Genomic DNA, 15,571 nt, shown 5'->3' on the forward strand with positions numbered 1-15,571 from the left:
CCCAGACTACATACATAAGAAAATGACTAAGGACTGGAAGAAAGTATAAACAAGGTACATACATTAAAAAATGCATAAATAAATGTTTAGAATCTTGAAAAAAAAAATGGCAGAGGACCTGAATAGATGTTTCTCCAAAGAAGACACACAAATGGCCAATAGACATACAATCAGCATCCCTAATCATCGGGGAAATGAAAGTCAAAACCACAGTGCGATCGATATCTATCACCTCACACCTGATAGGATGTCTGTTATCTAAGAGGTAAGATATAATAAATGTTGGCAAGGATGTGGAGAAAAGGGAACCTACCGATGATGTGGGTGTAAAACGGTGTAGTCATTGTGATAAACAGTACAGCAGTTCCTCAAAAAAAAACAAAAACAGAGCTACCATGTGATCCAGGACTTGCACTCCTGAGTATATATCCGAAGGGACTGAAATCAGCATCTCCAGGAGGAATCTGCCCAGCCCTGTGCATGGCAGCATTATTCACAGTAGCTAAGATGCGGAAACAGCTTAAGGACTGAGTTCCCAGAAGGTAGTGTCCATCGATGGATGAAGGATAAAGAAGATATATATATATGGACAGTGGAATGTTGTTCATCTGTGGGAAAGAAGAAAACGCTGCCATTCGTGACAACATGAATATACTGAGTGAGATAAGTCAGAAAGAGAAACACATACTGTATGCTATCCCGTATATGCAGAGTGTAAAAAAGCCGAACTCGTTAAAATAGAGTAGAATAGTGGTTACCGGGGGCTGGGAGAGCGGGTGGTGGAATTGGGGGCATGTTGTTTAAGGACACAAACTTGCAACTTGTAGGTAAGTTCTGGAGACCTGATGCACAGCATGGTGATCTTAATCAACAATTGTATATTATAAACATCAAAGTTGCTGAGAAAGTGGGTCTTACTTGTTCTCACCACAAAAAAAGAAATGATAACTATGTTACCTGATAGAGGTGTTAGCTAATGCTATGATATAATCATATTGCAATACAGTAGTGTATCAAACCTTAAACTTGCACAAGGTTATATATCAATTATATCTCAATAAAAAAGTTAACAAAAGTGGAGAGGGAAGTTTTAATATCCCCATTTAACAAATACTGCAACTGAGATAGAGCTTGGTGTGTCTGTTATCAGCGAGTGAGTCGCACAGCTAGGACTGAGTTCCCAGGAGGCAGAGACATCCCCCAAATCGCTTTTTCTTTTTAGCCAGTGTCTAGCACAAAGGAAGCACTCAGTAAATGTTGCCGAATGAGTGACTAGAACTCAAACATGGGACTTCTGAATCCAACCCCAGACTCTCGAGTCTGAACTGCACCGTGATTTCATTTATTCCCTGCAAGCACGTTGAGTCCCTACAAGGTGAGAGCTATTGGTTTGCTTCTCATTCAGTAGTTACCGAGCCCAGCAAGGCGCGTAGCCCGTGCTGGCGTTTCTGATGCCGGCAGGACCTCGACGGTGAATCCGCTGTCGGTCCTCACAGGAGACTGCACACGGAGGCATTGAACCTGCTCGACCAAAGACGGCTTTCAGATCGATTCTGGAAAGAGCTTTAAAAGCAAACGAAGAAAACTTGGGAGGAGTGGCTTCTGGGAAGGTGCTTCCAAAACAGGACAGAAAACGAGGCTTTTTCCTCTCATCTCCACTGCATCTCAGGCTGGAGAGAGCTTTGCCGTTGCAGACTTTAGGCTCCTGCGTTAGTGCCAGCAGCAGACATCTAGAACAATCGGAGGTTGAGGCTGAGGAAGTAGTATTTTAAAAATAAGGTATTAATAAAACATTCAAGAGGAAGACAGCAACCGCTACCAGATTATGGGTCTTCACCACAAGAACCACCGATCATGGTGTAGAGAGTGACAGAGGGTGGAAAAATGTTAATACCCATACTTTAGAGGGGTGTGTGCCTATTTCATTTGGAATTTCCTGTTTAAATGCAGGGTTACCCTTTCTTCAAGAAAAATGCATGTTTTTATCTGAGTCAGAACATTGTATTCTTTGAAACGTATAAATTCCTTCATAGCGGTCACTGGTTGCCACTCATTTTTGTGCAATTTTGGGTGTGTTTTAGAAGAAGAACATTTGTTTTAATTTCATGTGTTCTGAGCATTTATACTATTACATGACAATAAACTAATAATTGTCTACTTCAGAGTTTCTCAAACTATAGTATTTGAACCACCTATGATATTTAAAATGTAGTTGAGACCCTGCCTATCACAGCCTATGGTGATGGGCCTCAGAATCTCCTTTTAAACAGGTACTTTAAACGGCTCTGTTTGCATATTAAAGTTTGAGGACCACTGGTCTAAAGTGGAAGACCTTGAATTGTTTTCTCAATTATTAAAGGACGATCAAAATTATATTTAGAACATTCTTCTTCCCGAAGCAGAAAATGGATCCATACAACTCTAAGAAGGAAAGTAAATGGCTTTTCTTTTTAACCAAATTCATCATTAAATTATCAGTCCATTCGCCAAGCATTCCGATTAATTGAGATTTACCATATGTAGAAATGTAGAGTTTGACTAACTAAAAATAGGAGTTTGTGGTAAAGCAGCTGAGGATAGCCATAAAAAATCCTTTTTAGATTTTTATTTTTTAATTACAGTTGACGTTCAATATTATGTTAGTTTCGGGTGTACAGCGCAAAGGTTAGACGTTTATATAATTGACGAAGTGATCCCCCCCCATAATTCTAGTCCCCACCTGGCACCACACGCAGTGCTTATGGTGTTATTGACTGTGTTCCCCATGCCGTGCTTTGCGTCCCCATGACTAGTTCGCAACTGCCAGTTCGTACTTCGTGATCCCGTCACCTTTCCACCCGGCCCCCCAACTCCCCCCCCCCCCATCTCGCAGCCACTAGTTTGTTCCTGTATCTGAGTCTGTTTCTGTTTTGTTTGTTTGTTTCGTTCTTTAGGTTCCTCATGTAAGTGAAATTATACACCACTTACCTTTCTCTAACTTATTTCACTGAGCATAATATCCTCTAGGTCCATCCATGTTGCCACAAATAATAAGATTTCGATCTTTTTTATGGCTGAGTAATATTCCATTGTGTGTAAGTACCACCTCTTCTTTACCCAGTCATCTGAGGATGGACACTTAGGTTGCTTCCATATCTTGGCTGTCGTAAATAATGCTGCAGTGAACAGAGGGATGCATATATCTTTTTGAATTATTGTTTTGGATTTCTTCGGTTAAATGCCCAGAAGTGCAATTGCTGGGTCATGAGGGAGTTTATTTTTAATTTTTTGAGGAACCTCCATAGTTTTTTCTAGTGGCTGCACCATTTTGCAATCCTGCCAACAGGGCATGAGGGTTCCCTTTTTACCACATCCTCTCCAACACCTGTTTTTTTTATTTATTGTTGACAACCATTCTGACAGGTATGGAGTGATATCTCATTGTGGTTTTGATTTTCATTCCGACTTATGACATTGAGCATCTTTTCATGTGTCTGTTGGCCATCTCTATGTCCTCACTGGAGAAATGTCTATTCAGGTCCTGTGCCCATTTTTTAACTGCATTGTTTGTCCTTTTTTGGTGTTCAGTTGTATGAGTTCTTTATATATTTTGGTTATTGACCCCTTATTGGATGTATCATTGGCAAATATTGTCTTTTTAGTAGGTTGTCTTTTCATTTTATTGATGGTTTCCAACGATTTTTTAGTTTGACGTAGTCCTATTTGTTTATTTTTTTCTTTTGTTTCCCTTGCCTGAGAGGAGCTATATCTAAAAAAAAAAAACCATTACTGAGAGCAATGTCAAAGAGTTTACTGCCTATGTTTTCTTCTAGGAGTTTTATAGTTTCAGATCTTATGTTTAAGTCTTAAATCCAATTTGAGTTTATTCTTGTATATGGTATAAGAATGGTCTAGTTTCATTTTTTTTGCATGTATCTGTCCAGTTTGCCCAGTACCATTTTTTGAAGAGACTGTCTTTACCCTGTTTTATATTTTTGCCTTTGTCATAGATCAATTGACCATACAGGCATGGGTTTATTTCTGAGCTCTGTATTCTGTTCCACTGATCTGTGTGTCTGTTTTTATGCCGGTACCATGCTGTTTTGTTTACTGTAGCCTTGTAGCATAGTTTGATATCAGGCAGTGTGATACCTTCCAACTTTGTTCTTTTTCAAGACTGTTGTGGCTATTCAGGGTCTTTCGTTGTTCCATATAAATTTTAGGATTATTCGTTCTAGTTCTTTGAAAATACCATTGGTATTTTGATAGGGATCACATTGAATGTATAGATTGCTTTGGGTAGTATGGACATTTTAATGATGTTATATCTTCTTACCCATTAGTACAGTTATATGCTTACATTTATTTGTATCTTCTTAAAGTTCTTTTTTCCGATTTCTTATACTTTTCTAAGTACAGGTCCTTTACCTCCTTGGTTAAATTTATTCCTAAGTATTTTATTTTTTAATGCAATCATAAATGACATTGTTTTCTTAATTTCTCTTTCTGAATTTTTTATTAGCATATAAATACAACTGATTTTTGAATGTTAATTTTGCATCCTGCTAGTTTATTAAATTCATTTATCATTTCTAATAGTTTTTTGGTGGAATCTTTAGGATTTCTAGTATGTAGTGTGATGTCATTCGCAAATAACGACAGTTTTACGTCTTCTTTTCCAATTTGGAGGCTTTTTATTTCTTTTTCTTCTCTGGTTGCTGTGGCTAGGACTCCCAATACTGTGTTGAGTACAACTGTCGAAAGCGAACATCCCTGTCTTATTTCTGATCTTAAGGAAAACGCTTTTGGCTTTTCATTGTTGAGTATGATGTTGACTGTGGGTTTGTCATATATGGCCTTTATTATGTTGAGGTATGTTCCCCTCGTTCCTACTTTGCTGAGAGTTTTCGTTGTGATGGATGCTGGATTCTGTTGACTGCTTTTTCTGCCTCTATTGTTATGAGCATGTGATTTTAACCCTTCATTTTGTTTATGTGTTATATCATGGCAACCTTACATCCCAAGAATAAATCCCACTTAATCATGGCGTATGACCTTTTTAATGTATTGCTGAATTTGGTTTGCTAAATTGTTTTTGAGGAGTTTTGCATCCATGTTCATCAGGGATATCAAACTATAATATTCTTTTCTTTTAAGTCTTTGCCTCGTTTTGGAATTAGAGTTTGCTGGCCTTATAACATGAGCTTAGGAGCCTTCTCTTCTCTTGCATTTTTTGGAATAGTTTGAGAAGGACAGGTGTTATTGCTTCTTTGAATGTTTGGTAAAGTTCATCTGTGAAGCCATCCAGCCCAGGACTTTTGTTTGTTGGGAGTTTTTTCATTACTGATTTGATTTTGCTAGTAGTTATTGGTCCATTTAGATTTTCTTTTTCTTCTTGATTCAATCTGGGAAGATTGTATGTTTCTAGGAATATATCCATTTCTTCTAGATTGTCCAATTTGTTGACATATGGTTTTTTGTAGTATTTTCTTATGATCCTTTATATTTCTGTGGTGTCAATTATCACTTCCCTTTTATTTCTGATTTTATTTATTTGGGTCCTCCTTTTTTTTCTTGACGAGTCTACTTTATCTTTTCAAAGAGCCGGCTCTTGGTTTCATTGATCATTTGTATTTTTTTAGATTCTATTTTGTTTATTTCTGCTGTGATCTGTGTTTCCTTCCTTCTACTTGCTTTAGGCTTTGTTTGTTATTCTTTTTTGCAGTTCCTTTATGTGTAGGGTTAGATTATTTGAGATTTTTCTTGTTCCTTGAGATAGTCCTATATTGCTATGAATTTCCCTCTTAGAACCACTTTGGCTGTGTCCCTTAGATATTTTGGGGGGTGCGGGGTCATTATGTTTTCATTTTCATTTGTCTCAAAGTATCTTTTGATTTCTTCCTTGATTTTGTTGTGGACCCATTTATTGCTTAATAGCATGTTTTATAGCCTCCACATGTTTGTGTTTTTCCGTTTTCTTCTTGTAACTGATTTCTAGTTTCAAATCATCGTGATTGGAGAAGGTACTTGATATGATGTCAGTCTTTTTAAGTTTACTGAGACTTGTTTGTGGCCTAACATGTGGTCTGTTCTGAAAAATGTTCCATGTGCCCTTGAAAATAAAGTATATTCTGCTGCTTTGAGGTGAAATACTTTCAAAATGTCAATTAAATCCACCTGGTATAATGTGTCATTTAAGGCCACCGTTTCTTTGTTGATTTTCTGTCTGGATGAGTTATCCATTGATGTCAATGGGATGGTAAAGTCCCCTACAGTTTCTGTATTACTGTATCACTGTCAATCTCTTCCTTTATATCCACCAATGTGTTCCTATGTTGGGTGCATAAATCTTTTATAAGGGTTATATCCTCCTTTGAATTGATTCCTTTATCATTATGAAATGTTCTTCTTTGTTTTTTTGTTATAGCCTTTGCTTTAAACTCTATTTTGTCTGATAAAAGTATTGCTAGCCCAAACTAGTATTGTTTCTAGTTGCATGAAACATTTTTTCCATTCCTTTACTTTCAATTTGTGTGTATCTTTTGATCTGAAGTGGCTCTCTTTTAAACAGTTTATGAGTGAGTCTTGTTTCCTTATCCATTCACCTACCCTGTCTTTTGATTGGAGCATTTAATCTTTTCATTTACAATGATTATTGATAGGTATGTAGTTATTATCATTCATATTTATATTTATGACATTTTTTTTTCCTTCTTAAAAAAAATCCCTTTAACATTTCTTATAATATCGATTTGGTAGTGATGAACTCCTTTAGCTTTTTCTTGTCTGGGAAGGATACACTTCTTGGAGAGTATTCAGAGCAGCATCAAGAGTAGCAGCCAACTTTGGTAACATTTGATGTTCTCTTTTGAAATGCTTATGAAGTGTTCCCATTACTAAGATGGAGTAAAGAAGAAATGTGTCAAAACAATGTAACACCATTCCAGCATTTTGTTAACTTTGCTTCATTATCAAAAGTCAGTGCCGTTTGCCCCTTCCTCCCATGGCTTGTTCCTGAAATCTTGACGTTCGGTGCCCAAGGCATCGTTCAGCCTATGCAGATGAAGGTATCGACACAGTATACATCTCACAGGTCTGATACATCCCCAGCATTGCGGACTTGACAGAAACTGTCCCCCTTCTCTGCAGGGCAGAGATGCAACATCGACATTGACGAGTGTGCCTCCAACCCCTGCCGCAAGGGCGCCACGTGCATCAACGACGTGAATGGGTTCCGCTGCAAATGCCCTGAGGGGCCCCATCACGCCAGCTGCTACTCACAGGTGAACGAGTGCCTGAGCGATCCCTGCATCCACGGGAACTGCACCGGGGGCCTCAGCGGGTGAGTACCAGCACGCTAGCATTAATAGCTTCTCGTTGAACTTGTCAGGCGAGTCGGGTTTAAGCCCTGGCCACACCCTGTAGAAGCCAGTCGGGGACCTGAGCTAAGACTTGGCGTTTAGTGGCCTGCGTCATAGTCTTCTTCCCTGCCCTTTGTGACTGAGCAGATGGGCAATAAGGAGGCGTGTTTCCCTCCAGTGGACTTCCTCAGCACGCAGGAGGAATCTGGAGTGGTTTCATGAGCCTTTGGCAATTGTGCTTTTAATTCTTATTGAAAAATTGAGTTCTGAGGGGTGATTCTCTTTGATTTCTTGCCCCTGCTTAAAAAAGCTCAACTCTGTTGTATTAGAATACCAGTCTGTGCCACGGAAGTAGAGTTGGTCTCAGCTAACCTTGGACGTGGCCCTGATCACACATCCGCAGTTTGCAAGCCCCGTAGCCTTCTGTGTTGTGTTGGTAGGTAATGTTCTAGAGTCACAGAGTGTGACATTAAGTCCCATGAGATAGTCTTATACTCTGGGCATTGCCATTTGTCATCCTTAACAACAGGTGAAAGAATGAACAGTGTATTAAAAGGCAAATGAGAATTCAAGTTATTTCCAAGAGAATTACCTCAGTATTTGTTTCAGAGTATGGCACCCTTCAAAGCATGCCAGCCTTTCCACACTTTTCTGAAGGCTCTCCAGAAAAGGAGGCTCTCTCCCGATACTACATTCCAAGTGCTAATGTACATATATTTTAAATACCTTCATTAGTTCCTTCTTGCTCAGTCCTAGGTGATTTCTGGGGCAGGAATTCAGGTCCAAACGAACCATATCAGAAAGGAGATCTTCACAGTAGTTTAGAGTCTCCGATACTAAGCTACTTCCTGGTTATCTGTTTGGCATCAGAAATAATTGATCCTTTACTTTAGTTTTATATGTTAAGAAAAGAAGCTATACAGATTTTTATCCACGTTAATGTGTCTTTCAGTTTGGCCCACTGTAGTGTGCCAGCCACTCTTTACATATGAAAGCCCACTTTAATTAATTACTTTCTCTAGCATCTTTGTGAACCAGGGAAGCCCCAGGAGGGTCAGTTTACTGACCGCTGCAGACGGGCCCCTGTGATTCACCTCGTGTCTGTGGCGATCCGCGTATCGGTCCCTAGAAGAGTGGAAACGAGAGCCGGGTGCCCATGCATTTCTGTCTCCCGTTTCTCCACCAAGCCCCAGACGTCAGCTCTGCCTCAATCGTGCATTCATCCCCCGTCGGAAATAATTTTGTCTTCCAGATACAAGTGCCTCTGTGATGCAGGCTGGGTCGGCGTCAACTGCGAAGTGGACAGAAATGAGTGTCTCTCGAACCCATGCCAGAATGGAGGCACTTGTGACAATCTGGTGAACGGATACAGGTGTGCTTGCAAGAAGGGCTTTAAAGGTGAGGACGGAAGCGTGCATTCCCACCCCCCTTCTCGACCTTCTGCTGTTGCACACTGCTGGACAGTTCTTCCTTTCCCTCCCCACCCCCCACCCCCCATTTATTCACATAGCAAACACATTTTGAGCACTTAATATTTATAAGACACTTAGGGAATGAAAACATAGCAGATCTAGAGTCTCCTTTCAGCCTAGCAGAGAGGCGAGCTCTTGACACAGTAGCATTTGCGGGAGCAGCTAGGACTTCGCATGTTCCACTTCGGACAGGCCTTCTCACCGTAAGCGGCTCGGTTTTATAATAATTCGAGAGAATTTGGCAGTAGAATGCAAATATTGTCCCCCTGTGGTTTTGATAGCATCGATATCGTGGAGGAATCCGTGTGTTCAAAACCCTCCCCGCAAATTCTCACACACAGTGAGGCGTTCTCAGACATACAGTCAACCTGTGGCCTTCTGGGGAAAAAATGCACAATGGCGGGTTTTGTGAAACTCACCATGTTTTGAGTTATCACTCTTGTAGTTCTACAATCGATTTTCTCTTGGAAACTCACGAGAGAGAACTCTGTGGGTAAATCATTTACATTTTCTCTCCGCCGTTCACTTAGTCATTGAGTTCCCCACTCAAAAATCGGGCCAGGCGACTGTGAATCATCAGCGTGTTTCAGAGTCACTTTATTCGATTACTTGAAAAATTTCCGAAACTGTCTTTTCGTTATTCATTTACCAGTACATTACATTTGCAATGAAACTGAGAGATTTAAAAGAACTTTTATTGCTTCATCTCATTGAGGCTCGCTGATCAACACACAAAACGAAAATCCGAGCGTCCGATCGTAGTCATGTGGCTGTTGAGCAGCCAGACCTCCGTTCTCCCGGGTCCCCCCAGTCTGCCTGGTGCTCAAGTCCCTCCGTTGTAAAGCTCCATGCCGGGCAGGCCCTGTGGAAGATACAGAGCGGTGTGATATTTGGGGACCGTCCCAGCCCCATTAATGGCTTTTCGCTTTCCTCTTTCTCTTAGCGGGGCTGATTCCGTGTCCGGGATCAGGGGACACCCCTCGGTGGTTTCAGGAAGAGCTGGTGCGTCAGCGGCAGAGGCCCTGCTTCTGAAAGAGGCCACATAGCTCAGGGGCTTTGACTAATGAACTTGAAATGTTGTCCCGTGATAGCTTACAACTCCTTTTTAAGCCCTGGCCAGAGGCTTTGTATAGAAGGAGCTTATATTTACCTATAGCAGCAGGTTTTTATCCTTGATGAACATCTTGGCCCGTTATTGAGAAATCACTTGTGCTGTATTTGGAGATGCATTAGTCTTTCAGGCTGTTAGAATCTATCGTTCTTCCATTCATCTTTGTTGACCAATTAAACACTGTCCTTTACTGACAGACTCTGTGTGTCGGGACTTGTCATGGAAACAAGCGAACAGGTGTTCTGGTGGAGACGAAGGCAATTTCTGCGGTGTTCCGTGTTTGCTGCTGAAAGGGTTGCTTAGCATTTGAGATGACGAGGAGGCTACGGACCGTTTCACTGGCTTTGGTTTTTTCTCCTTTGTCTGTCTACAGGCTACAACTGTCAGGTGAATATCAACGAATGTGCTTCGAACCCGTGTCTGAACCAGGGAACCTGCTTGGATGACGTAAGCGGCTACACTTGCCACTGCGCCCTGCCGTACACGGGTGAGTGCTGCGGGGAGGGGCAGTGCGACCTCGCGGGTCCGAGACGGGCTCTGGGGGCGGCGGCGCCCCCCGGTCAGCCCGCCCTGCCTGCGCTGCCTGGCCTGGAGGCGCCAGCGGCCTTCCTCGATGCGAGGGGAGCTCACGTGCCTTCTCTGTACGTCCGGGTTCGACATTTCCAGTTAATTCTGTGTGGCCGGCGCGGACGCGCAGCTGAGGGTTTCGCCCACTGTTCGGAGGAGCCCGGGGCCTTCACGGCCCGCCCCGTAGGCTTGCCAGTCGCAGCTCCCCGAGATGGGTAGTTTACTTTGTGCCAGACGCTTTATCCACTCTGGATTCTTCACTAGCGCTCACGGTAGTTCCAGAGTAGAAGTCCCTGCCGCCAGCGTAGGCAGGAGGAAGCTGAGGTGGACAGGTCGCTTGCTGGCGGCCCCGCGGGCGAGGGGGCGGTCCAGGGCTTGCCCCGAGCCTCTGGATCCGAAGCTCGTCCGCTTAACCTCCACTCTTCTCCCCGCCTCCAGTCCCACTGCGTGCCCTCCACGGCGGCGCCGCCCGGACGGCGAGCGCACACGGGAGACGCGGGCGCCCCCAGCAGGTGTTCTTGGTGTCAGGTGCCGTTCGAGGAATGTGCGTGGACGTTCCTTTGCGTTCCGCCCGCCGCTGCCGGCTCGCGCTTGGCTGCGCTCGTGTGGCGTGTTGACCTCCTTGCCGTCCATTCTTTTCCTTTTGGGGGGAACGGAACAGAAACGTGGACGCTGGCTTTGCATGGCCCCTCCGTGTGCAGCATGCTGGGCCCCTACTTCCCTGCAGTGTTGGGCTGTTCATAGTCGCTGTTGGGAGTGACTCTTGAGTGGCTGATGAGTGACAGAGTGGCCAAAAAGCATGGAAGGCTTGAGGCGACATTCTGACCCCTGCCCCGCGTGAGGAGAAGTCTTCACGTGGGAAAACTGCACCCGGCCAGCCCGGCCGGTGAAGTCCCAGTTAGCAGAGGTCCGGGCTGGCCACAGACAGAGGCACCGCAGCATTCCGTGGTGACAGCGCTGGTCATCCTGCTGCTGGGGAGAGGGTCCTCTCGCCTCCAGCGTAGAGACTGCGAGCCGACGGCTGCGGGGGCCGGAAGCCGCGGTCACCCCCGGGGCCCCGCCGCCGGCTTCCCTGAGTGCCACCTAGGTGCACGGCTCATCTCAAAAGTATTTATTTTGTCTTCTCGCGATTCCGATATTGTAAGAATTTTTGACTATATTCTGGCTGTCGGCTTTTCTTCCAATTAGGATCCCAAGAAAAGAGTTTACTACATGTGAACTTTGAGAAATTATATTAGGCTGACAGCCTCTGGAGATTAAAATTTCCTTGTTGAGGATAGCTGAGCATTCTAGATGCCCTGAGTCTGGCCCTGAGGGAATTAAGCAACATCGCCTTCCCTCGTGACTCAGTGTTCCGACCAGACACGTTAAAAACCGGTGACGGATATTGGTCAAAATCTGTGGTAATTTTTTTTCTTCCTGAATACAGAATTTTAAGATAAAAAAATTAAATTCAGTTAGTTGTAACTTGACTTTAAAAACTATCTCATCTCCGTTTTAATTAAAGCTTTTTTTTTTTTCTTTGCTGGAAGCTCGTGCTCAGCGTACTAAGCCAGTAGATGTTGGCGGGCAGATGTCACCATCAGTTTAAGGAGACGCATCGCTAGGCAGTCAGGGTTAGTTCTCCGTTTCCGGCCCCGACGGCCTCAGACGAGCCCCGCTGCCTTCTGGGACAGCCCGGCGGGGGTCGTGGGGTGTAAGAGACCATGTCGTCGCTTCCCCCCGCTCGCACGAAGGGGGTCCGTGTGGCCGGGCCGCCGAGCAGCTGAGCCTTAGCCGTGGAGACGCAGAAACCGCCGCTCCCGGTCGATGCGGGTGTCCAGGTGGCGAGGATGACAGCGTGACGGGGACGGTGGCCCGGCAGGCGACGCACTGTGCGCGGGCTCCGTGCTGACGAGGACGTTGTTCTGGTTCCCACTTCACTGCCTGAAGCGGAAGGCTCAGGGGAGCGGCGACTTGCCCGGGGCCGCGCCGTCCGCAGTCAGGTCGCCGCCACGCTCCGGACCAGGCCTCGCGCTCTCAGGGGGCCCCAAGGCTCGGAACCCCGTCGGAGCGTTTGGGGAAACTTCCTCCCGTTTCCCGGGCTAGTTCTCAGTCACGCACTCTGTCGTTTGCTTCACAGGCAGAAACTGTCAGACCGTGTTGGCTCCCTGCACCCCCAACCCTTGCGAGAACGCTGCCGTTTGCAAAGAGTCACCAAATTTTGAGAGTTACACCTGCCTGTGCGCTCCTGGCTGGCAAGGTAACCGCACGGGGGTGGAGGAACCGAAAGTTCTGAACAAGGTGGTCAGCCAGGTCATCAGATGGCCGGGGAAGCCCAGGGCTTGCGAGGGAGGCGGGCTGGCCCCTTTGTCCCAAGCAAGCCTGGGCCTCGTGCAGGAGCTGCTGGCTGGGCAGGAGAAGCCGTCCCTTTGGCATGCCTGTGGCGCCCCCTAGTGGCTGCAGGACTCCAACTCGAGTATGAAGCTGTGCTGTCCGGGGAATTTTAGCACCTGGGCCGCAGCTTGCCAGGGCCTCAGAAGCCTGAGGGGCCTCCCAGAGCAGCTCGGAATAGCCCCCTCCACCCCAGGGACCTCCCAGAGCAGCTCCAAGTAGCCCCCTCCACCCCAGGGACCTCCCAGAGCAGCTCGGAATAGCCCCCTCCACCCCAGGGACCTCCCAGAGCAGCTCCAAGTAGCCCCCTCCACCCCAGGGACCTCCCAGAGCAGCTCGGAGTAGCCCCTCCACCCCAGGGACCTCCCAGAGCAGCTCGGAGTAGCCCCCTCCACCCCAGGGACCTCCCAGAGCAGCTCGGAGTAGCCCCTCCGCCCCACACGGACTTCCGCGGGCATCGGCTCCCAAAGACCAGACGGCGCGTGGCCCCTGTGCTTCCAGGTCAGCGGTGCACGATTGACATCGACGAGTGCGTCTCCAAGCCCTGCATGAACCGCGGGCTCTGCCATAACACCCAGGGCAGCTACGTGTGCGAGTGTCCCCCTGGCTTCAGCGGCCTGGACTGCGAGGAGGACGTCGACGACTGCCTGGCCAGTGAGTGTGCCGGGCAGCGCCCGCGCCCCCGGCGGGGGGGCGCACGGGGAGCCGGGCAGAGCTCGGTGGACGCAGCCGCCTCCCGGCGCTGGGACTGGCCACGCCAGTGCTCCATCCTGCGTCTTAAACCTCAGGAATGTTAAAGTGTGTATTCGGGAGATGTAGGAGTAGCCGTAGGAGGTGAGGCCGTGGGCTCTCCGGTGAGCATCCCCTTACTGATCAGTTCATTGACAAAGGGGGCCCAGTGCGTGATAGCACAACTCCTGAGGTACCAGTAACACGTATACTGCAGCACCAGGTTTAAAATGCACAGTTCAGTAAGTTTCGACACATGACGACTGAAACCATCCGTTCAAAGATAACGAGCACATCCATCCCCCTAAAAGTATTCTCTCTTCCCTGTCCCAGACGACCAGGGACCAACCTCTGTCCATACAGGTGTGTTTGCATTTTTCACGATTCTATATAAATGGAATCATATAATACAGACTTCTTTGGCGGGAGAGGGACTGGGATCCAACCATTCGGCATGTGATTTGAGACTCACATATTCAGAGCTCGTTCTGTTTTATTGCGGACTTGTTTCCCGTTGTGTGGATGTACAACTCACTAGTAGGACATTGGGCTTTGTTACAGTTGGGGCATCTTACAGGTATTACAGGTACAGCTGCTGCGAATGAGGCTGTGTGGGCATGCGATTTCATTTCTCTTGAGAAAATCCCCAGGTGCTAGATTAAGTATGTGGTAGATACACGCTTAACTTTTTCCAGACTCGCCAAATGTTTTCCAAGGTGGCTGTACCATCTTTGTTCCCACAAGCCTCATATGAGAGGCTCAGTTAAGCCACGCGCTCAGGAACACTGGGCGCGATTCCTCATTTTTAATTTAACCGTTCTGATTTGTAGTGACATCTAAATTGCAGAGGGCAGTAGTGCCGTGACGGCAGCTCAGAGTTTGTCGATTGACCGGCACAGGTGTAAAGCATTCTAAGATCGAGCTATGTGATGCTTAAAATTTTTTTTAAAACTTTGTTTCCTGCTTCTACCTAAATCTAAAAAACAAAAACAGAAAAGGAAGGCTGAATGGAAAGAAGGAGGAAGGAAAGGGGAGAAGGAAAGGGGAGAAGGAAGCTCCGTCAGCACAGGGGCCGACTGAGATATTTTCTGTCCTTTCCACCCACTGCACCACCACATACACCTGTTGAGAATCTTGATTGACGTCTCTGAGATTCTGTGTGTTGGGGTGCATATTTGATTTGCAAACCCGTGGGGGACCGATGACAGTCTTATGACTGTGGAGGAGTCGGAGCAAACAGACGTGAGCAAAAGGACAAGTGCAGAAGAGTCAGAATTGTCGCCGTTCTTAGGGTGACTCGGTCCCGGTCGCCCGCCTTCGCGCGCGTAGGGTTAGACTGCCGCCGCCCCTCAGAGCTCTAACTCTCTCGTGTGCGACGGCTCAGATCCCTGCCAGAACGGAGGTTCCTGCGCGGACGGGGTGAATGCGTTCTCCTGCCTGTGCCTTCCGGGCTTCACGGGGGACAAGTGCCAGACAGACGTGAACGAGTGTCTGAGCGAGCCCTGCAGGAATGGCGGGACCTGCTCCGACTACGTCAACAGTTACACCTGCAAGTGCCAGGCGGGCTTCGAGGGCGTCCACTGCGAGAACAACCTCGACGAGTGCACCGAGAGGTGAGCGGCCCGCGACGCAGGCCCCGTCGCGGGAGAAGGGGAGGAAGGGCTGGGAAGGACGCGGCACAGCACCCGGCTCGCGCGGCGGGGACAGGGCTCCACCCGGTCCCGGTCCACCGCCATCTCCTCCTGCCCAGTTCCTCATTCCCTGTAGACGTGTAGTTAGGTCAAAGGTCAGGGGTCGACAAGCCGAGTGGGGTGGACCATCGTTTATGCCTTGCTTCGGGAACAGAGAGAGCTGTCGTTGTGATTCATTCTCCTTTTGTTCATTTTAGTTGACGATTTAAAAATTCCTGATTCTTTGCAGACTTGTCCTCATTCTTTAATTTCTGGGAGTTTTTTGTGTTTTTTTGCTTTTTCTTTTAT

The 15,571-nt window shown here is 46.5% G+C and overlaps 1 protein-coding gene across 5 annotated transcripts in view; it reads left to right on the forward strand.

Moving 5' to 3' along the window:
- The window catches only part of NOTCH2 (notch receptor 2), a 155,479-nt gene that overhangs the window by 117,085 nt on the left and 22,823 nt on the right, over nucleotides 1-15,571 (forward strand). For all 5 annotated transcript variants that reach the window (XM_036235008.1, XM_036235007.1, XM_036235009.1 and 2 more), the window contains 6 exons: nucleotides 7,129-7,321; nucleotides 8,593-8,738; nucleotides 10,297-10,410; nucleotides 12,613-12,732; nucleotides 13,365-13,517; nucleotides 14,977-15,205. In XM_036235008.1, the coding sequence (XP_036090901.1) occupies nucleotides 7,129-7,321; nucleotides 8,593-8,738; nucleotides 10,297-10,410; nucleotides 12,613-12,732; nucleotides 13,365-13,517; nucleotides 14,977-15,205 (955 nt within the window). The remainder of the gene's footprint in view (nucleotides 1-7,128; nucleotides 7,322-8,592; nucleotides 8,739-10,296; nucleotides 10,411-12,612; nucleotides 12,733-13,364; nucleotides 13,518-14,976; nucleotides 15,206-15,571) is intronic.

Source organism: Rousettus aegyptiacus, unplaced genomic scaffold (genome assembly GCF_014176215.1).
Source record: "Rousettus aegyptiacus isolate mRouAeg1 unplaced genomic scaffold, mRouAeg1.p scaffold_m13_p_17, whole genome shotgun sequence".
NCBI classification, from domain to species: domain Eukaryota; kingdom Metazoa; phylum Chordata; class Mammalia; order Chiroptera; family Pteropodidae; genus Rousettus; species Rousettus aegyptiacus.